The sequence below is a fragment of the Lolium rigidum genome, chromosome 4 (genome assembly GCF_022539505.1).
Source record: "Lolium rigidum isolate FL_2022 chromosome 4, APGP_CSIRO_Lrig_0.1, whole genome shotgun sequence".
NCBI lineage: Eukaryota > Viridiplantae > Streptophyta > Magnoliopsida > Poales > Poaceae > Lolium > Lolium rigidum.
Window position 1 is genome coordinate 139,764,921 of NC_061511.1, and position 7,453 is coordinate 139,772,373.

The window sequence follows — 7,453 nt, forward strand, 5'->3', positions numbered from 1 at the left end:
CATCCTCGATGTAATATTGAGTTTGTTGTCGAGGCCAGGATTTAATATAGATATATTACCCTTTTATCGGCAAAATGCAAACGTAGTGAAAACAATAACGATACTTGAAGATTCAGCCAAGGAGCGGGGTATCCAAAGATGCTGAAAATTATAGTCAACCCGAGCTTAGCGCATGATATGTGTCCAGGCCCTGTATGTGTCTTCCAATCCTTGGTTGTTTATGCGACAACTACTTTATCTAACAGAGTGAAACAAATCAGTGACCTAAGCCAGCATACTACAGAAGAAACAAGAAGCTGAGATTGCCTGCAGGTTCACACGTACTACCTCTGGACTTCTTTAATTGACGCGCCCACATGTATACATTCTCCTCTAGCTAGCTAGCCTTCGCGTCAATTATATCCGGACGGAGGGAGTAGCTGCGAGTGGACATTCGTCTTCCTATATAATTGAGATATACTACTTCAGAAGTACCCAGGTGAAGCAAATCAGTGACCTTCAGAAGTACCCAAGTGAAACAAGTCAGTGACCTAAGCCAGCATATTGCAAATCAGTGAGATTGCACGCAGGTGCACACATATGCAAATAAATTCACAAGAATTCTATGCGCACCATTAATAGGAAACCTTAAGATTGAAATCATGCAAAATCCTACGAGATTCCTACACCTTTCATAGAGAAGAGCTTAGACAAGAGCTTAGTCAAGAGAAACTTTGCTCGTGAAACGTATCTTCCAATCCTTGGTGCAGAAGAAACAAATCACCGATCTAAACCAGCATCAAACAATTGCAAGAAACAACACTGCACTTTACACTAGCATCTCCTGGGCAGAGCAAGAAACAACATGACCAAAGATAAAAGGGACTATTTCCATTATGTGCTTCAAAATGCCACAGATGATGTGGCACATAATATCACATAAGCATGATCACCTCCAGTCTCACAAGAGCACACACATTATACCACCATACAAACAAACAAAACCACAAAGCAAACATTCCAAACACCAACAGAGAGACACCATGTAACTCCAGCGGTCCAACAACCTGACGAGTCATAACAAGATATGACAACTCCTCCCACACTGCAAGAACAATCAGTTCCTCCTTTCAGGTGAAGCTCATCAAGGGTGAACCGCACAGCTGCACGTCGGAGACGTCGGAGAGCCTCAGCCTGGAGCTTGAACCCATCTCGAACTCCTCCATGTCAGAGATACTCTTCCTCTTGTGCGCCGCAGCTGCTTCCTGTCTCATCAAGCTCTCCTCAGACGAGTCCTTGGGGGTGATGCTCGGGGCCTCTGATGCCTCCAGGATGGGGCTCAGCATTGGCTGCTGCTGCAGCTGCTGGTTATGCTGCGCCACCATCTCCGCCTGTGCTTCCGCCAAAGTCGAGGGGTCGTCCTCAGATGCATACAGTATCTTCTGAATAGCCTTCACAATCTGCAGACAGGATTAAAATTTCATCATTAACAGGGATCAAAGTCATTGTTGCTTTCAGCTGCAAGTCTCGAAGTCAAAAAGTAACACAAACTAGGCGAATGGTTAGGTGTTTCTGCTACTTACTGCTAAGTGCTCGACCTCAGGGCTCTGGCACAAGATCTCAACATCCCGCAGCTTGGAGAAATAGAAATCTCTCTCTTTCTCAGCACTATCAACAAGGAGCTTCAGCTCGGTCATCTGCAGAGCATCATTGTCAGAATACAAGACTTACGCAATACCAAGAGTTGCAAGAAAATCATGCAAGTGTTCATATGAGGTAATATGCTCACCTGTGCATCATAAGCTGGTCCTGCAGTGTTAGCTGGAGCTGGCTTTGCGCTTCGCTGTGGAGCATTTGAAGCATGTCCATTTGCCCTCTTAGCCCCATGTGACGAAGCCTGAGCTTTGTTGGTTGCAGATGCAGATTTGGGAGGCGCGTGAGATGTCACTGACGTCCTTCTGTTAGTCTCTTTGCCACCCTTGCTGCTGTCTCTTCTCTCAATGGCATTGTAGCTGTATGTTCATAACACAACAACAAACGCAAGTGTTCAGAACACTTTGATGACAATAGCACAATTGGTAACACTAAACAGAACTAAGCAATTGAAAAATGGTACCAGGTGAATTGTCAGTATATGCTACAGAAAGAGGGTAAATTGTCCATATATGCCACAGAGAGAGGGTAAATTGTCCATATATGCTACAGAAAGAGGATAAACTTCCCATATATGCCACATAAAAGAGGGTGGCTGACTAAACAGAACTAAGCAATTGAAAAATGGTACCAGGTGAATTGTCAGTATATGCTACAGAAAGAGGGTAAATTGTCCATATATGCCACAGAGAGAGGGTAAATTGTCCATATATGCTACAGAAAGAGGATTTAACTTCCCATATATGCCACATAAAAGAGGGTAAATTGTCCATATATGCTACAGAAAGAGGATTTAACTTCCCATATATGCCACATAAAAGAGGGTGGCTGACTAAACAGAACTAAGCAATAGAAAAATGGTACCAGGTGAATTGTCAGTATATGCTACAGAAAGAGGGTAAATTGTCCATATATGCCACAGAGAGAGAGTAAATTGTCCATATATGCTACAGAAAGAGGGTAAATTACCCATATATGCCACAGAAAGAGTGTGGCTGACTACCTGCTCATGGAACCTCCATTGACAGAATCACAGTATCTTTTCAACCATTGCATGAACTCCAGGTTGTCTAGGGGCCTTCCTTTGATGAGCTTATTCACTTCAATGTGCTGCGACAATGAGCAAAGAACATGTTTAGTTGCACAAAAAGTCTATATGGAATAACAACAAATAAACTTGACACCAATATTATGCTCAATAAGAATCAAGATTTCCCATGTCCTAAAGAAGGATTGAATTCCAGTTTTTACACAGTTGTGATGACAAAAGGCAACTTTCCAGATAGCACAAAACACCAATATATGCAAGGTTGTGCACAGTTTAAAATTAGTATGTGTAATGCACAAGGGAACCTTCTTCTCACTGTACTTATGAGCTAGTACTAATTTAGATCTGTATTTTCACAACCTAAAGTTTCTGTGACTCGACTGTAACTTCCACAATCCATAAATTATATGTATGCGCATCAAGCGACTAGCCAATTGCCCAATTTGTGGTCCAGTGACATGGAATCCAGGTTAAGTTTTCTGTTGCGTCGACATTAGAGCATCACAGATTTCTGCCACAACTAAAACTAAACCTCTCTGTTTGTGGTAACTACTCACCCCCTTAAGAAAATTACATGCTACTGAACAGAAGTCGAAATTGTAAATGAGAACTATTGGTCTGAGCAATAATCGGGGCGCCATTAGCAGTACATCAACAAACAAAGCAGGATTTCATCCATGCGAGTAGGGGGGGGGGGGAGAAGGAAGGGAACCCGAGCGCACCTTGGTGATCTTGAGCTTGGTGAAGACGTCCTGTAGGACCTTGTAGTTCTGGATCATGTCGTACTCGTTCTTGGCGTCGAAGTTGACCTTGTGCATGGGCACCGCCCCGGGGTGCGCCGCGTCCATGAGCTGGCACGCCACCGCGCCCGGCGCCGCCTGCATACGAAAATAACAAACGCCATCTCAGCGACCCACCCCCAAAAAACGGAACGAATCGAACCCGAATCACAGCGGCAGCAGATCCAGCGGAAACCCCGCCATTCGCAGATCGGCGGAGGAGAGAGAGAGAGAGAAAGGCCGTACGTACCTCCTCGACCTTGGCGAGGCCGAGCTGCAGCGTGGTGTTGATCCAGGAGAGGATCTCGTTGCGCCCCACGAAGTAGGCGCCGTCCATCATCCCGATGTTGTTGACCGACATCTCCGCCGCCGCCGCCGCGGGCTCGAACCTCTCCCTCTCTCGCGCGCGCGCCCGGAGACGAGATGGGGAGCGGAGGAGCGGGGCTGGGGCTGGGGTTTCGCGAGGAAGGTTTTTTTCGAATGCGGCGGCGTTGGGGATTCGGCGGTGGGGGAGCGGAGAGATATAAGGTGAGAGAGACATTTGGGTCGGACGGTTCTGCCCCTCTCGCGGTGCGAGTTTGAATTTGGACGGGCGGATGCGAGCGCGGGGGTGCGCGTGGGACGGCTGGATTCGTCCGACCGTTGGGAGAGGTCGGGGTGTACAAGGGCTATCTCGTAATTTGGTAGGGGTCGGAGATTTCAAATTTGGATCGTAGCCGTGGTACAGCCGTCACGCGTTGGGCTGGGCAGGCGCTGTTTTTAGCTGGACCAGTGTGAAGCCTTTTTGGTTTCAGCAAATTCTGCCCGTTGCTTTTGCTACGAGTAGCCGTGTGTGTGATTAAACGGGTGGTCCTGCTCTCCTCCTGAAACTTGCATTACAAGTTCACAATGTAAAAAAAAAAGAGCCAAATACGCTACTAATTCTAAAACTTGTCCATTAACTGCATTTTAGTCCAATAATTACAAGTTGAGGCCAAGTAGTCTCAATAGTTGTTTGAGAGGTCAACGGGTGGCATGCCACTGGCAAATTGCACATTTGAGTATCAAAAGTTTTGCATAATACCTCCATATTCTCTCATGACCCACATCAATCTATTCATTTGTTCCCAAATCCCTAACCCAAATCCACACCTTCCCTGCCATGGTTTGAGCAAGAGGAGGTGGAGCGGCTGCGGAGGCGACATAAGGTATTGGTGTGTGTGGACCAACCGGCACGTTGAGCTCGGTTGCGTTGCATGCATCGAAGACAAAGGCCGGGCGAAGGTCACGTAGCAGGTGTATTGGGATCAGAATCTATCCTCTGAAGAACATGCATCATGAATAAGCATAAAAGAAGAAGCTAAGTGTGCAATGTGCATGCAAGAAGCAATTACTGGTTGATCGATCAATGCATTAACCCGAAGGAGCCTTTCATTACCTAATCAATGGACGACACAAACTATGCATCAGTACTCGGAACAAGCATCACCATGTGCATCACAAGTGAATTGTGTAGATGAACCTCCCTCTCTAACTCTAGTATTGTTTTGAGGCTGAACAGTGGGTTCCCCACTATGTATATCTTTATAAATTAAAAAATGGGAAACGCGAAAAGTTTCTTAGGGATAGCTGCTAGGTTAACCCCAGTATTGTCGGGTACAACAAATGGTTCAATCTGAAAGCTTCTTAGGGAGAGCTGCAAAAAGTTTTATCCATGTGCGAAATCTATTTCACGGTAAAACGATTAAAAGGAAAGCACATCAAGTTTTTCATTGCTAGATAGCATATCACAAGAGAAAAAATCATAAAATCTCTACTACTACTTAGAAAGAATTTGGAGGTTCAGTGTTCTGTTTCATGCCTTTCCTTTCGTCCATCGCTCCCATACCGGTTTTTTCCACGCTAGTTTTTCTCCCACGCTGGTTATTTCTCCGATCAATTCCGACAAATCTCAGTCCATTGCAGTAATACACACCCAAACCGCTATTTCCACGACGTCATTCCATGGTTGTGTCCATCGAGATGGGCGGAGGGCCGGCGTGCGAATTTTCATAAATTCGAAATTTGCTTATGCTATGATACCAGGCCCACGAAGACACCGCAAGCGTGACATCAGGCGGGCCTTGGGCCGTCAGCCCAGCGACTCGACGACCCAAGCCAAGGAAGGCAACGCACCGGTACTTACAGAGCTAGGCAAGGGTTAGAGAGGCATCAATGAACATTGTATTGGATAATTCCTAATCCCCTGCTTCCTCCTCCTCTCTCACTTCGGCGCAACTCTGTATCATCCCTTGTTTACCGAGGACTAGATCCCGCTGCATGTGCGTGACGCAAGGACTGAGATCGAGGTCGTGGCAAGTGGTACTAGAGCGAGTTTCGGTTCTAGATTTTTCTTCCCATGTGCGAATCCCTGATTCTTGTCGATAAATCCGGACGACGAGTGCGGATCCTTACGGATCTGCGAAAAACACCCTCGGGTGTACCCTAATTCGGTCTGCCGGAGGATAGTATTCCACGACGGCGAAATCCAGCGGGTGGAGATGGCGGAGATGACTGTCGCTGATCTGCACCAGCTGCTGGCGGCGACGATGGAGGCGAACAAGGCGACCGCAGAGGCGGGGCAGGCCAACGCTCTTCGCATCACCGAGATCAACTCGGCGCTCGACAAGCTCACCCTAATGCAGCAGGATCTCGTGCGGAGCGCTGCGAAGGTGGAGTCTACCATCGACGAGGTAATTCGGGCCAACACCGGCTTGGATCGCTCGGTGGAGGAATTGAAGCAGTCGATGGCGACACGGCTGACGTCCATGGAGACAGCCGCTCCCAAGCTCTCGACGCCGGAGTCCGTTGATCGGGACCCGGGTCCGCTTTGGCCTGAAGGGCACCGTCCGCAACAACGCTTCCAGGGTACTGGTCTGGGAGAGGATCTCACCTCCAGCCGTGCCCTGGTCAGGGGTGAGCGATCTGTTACCCACACTGAAACTTATGCATTGTCTGATATTGATGATGAAGATGAGCAAGCCGAAACCGAACACACGTTTCATACTAATAGGCATGGTCATGGTCCTAGATTACCCAAATCTGATTTCCCTAACTTTGATGGTGATAATCCTAAGTGGTGGAAAAAGAGTTGTGAGAAGTACTTTAGGCTTTACAATGTTCAAAAAAATGCTGTGGGTAGATTTTGCTACTATGCATTTTAGAGGCAATGCCGCATTGTGGTTACAAACATATGAAGCATTGCATAGTGTTGCAACTTGGCCAGAATTATGTGTAGGAGTTTTCACAAAATTTAATAGAGATAAGTATGCTAGGATCATGGACGGTTTCTTTGCTCATAAGCAAACTGATTCAGTAGATGAGTATGCTCGCGAATTCGAGGAGCTTATGCATAAAAATCTGCGATACAAGCACTCATATAATGAAACCTTTTTCGTCAGGCGTTTCCTAGCTGGGCTCAAATCAGATATTATGAAAGCTATAAAACTGCATAACCCTAGCACAGTTGATCTGGCTTTTTCTATGGCGCAAACGCAGGAGGCTCTCATTGCTGAGGACATCTCTCCACCACATAACAAGTATAGCCAGCGTGATACACTCAAACTGAAGTATAAACAGCATGGCCAACTGCCCGGATTTCTTGGGGCCCCTCCAAAAAACAGAAGAAACTAGAAGAAAAAGAACCTGTGCAATCAAAGTTTGATTCTCTGAGAGCTCAGCACCGTGCACGGGGGAATGTTTCAAGTGTGGTGAAAAGTTTAGCCCAGTTCACAAGTGCCCCGCTCGGGTGCAATTGCATGTCCCGGAAGAGCTTCGGAGTCCTTGCATATTGCCGATGAAGCACCAACGATTGAAGCCGAGAGCGCAGGACTACGATACGGCGGATTCCGAAACGAAGAAATGATGAAGCCGTCGGTTCATGCAGCACTGCGGTACTACAAGACGCAGGAGCATGCGTCTTGAAGGGGTTATTGGGAAACAGTCAGTCATGATACTCATTGGCTCAGGTAGCTCA

The 7,453-nt window shown here is 46.9% G+C and overlaps 1 protein-coding gene across 1 annotated transcript; it reads right to left on the minus strand.

Annotated features, from left to right (window-relative positions):
* Nucleotides 1–913: 913 nt before the first annotated feature.
* On the minus strand, nucleotides 914–3,820 carry LOC124647565 (microtubule-associated protein RP/EB family member 1A). Its single transcript, XM_047187487.1, has 6 exons — nucleotides 3,710–3,820; nucleotides 3,403–3,558; nucleotides 2,636–2,742; nucleotides 1,769–1,991; nucleotides 1,563–1,676; nucleotides 914–1,439 (listed from the first exon to the last, which is right to left on the minus strand). The coding sequence occupies exons 1-6, from the start codon at nucleotides 3,818–3,820 to the stop codon at nucleotides 1,110–1,112; spliced, it is 1,041 nt and encodes a 346-aa protein (XP_047043443.1). The 3' UTR covers nucleotides 914–1,109.
* Between the last annotated feature and the right edge of the window lie 3,633 nt (nucleotides 3,821–7,453).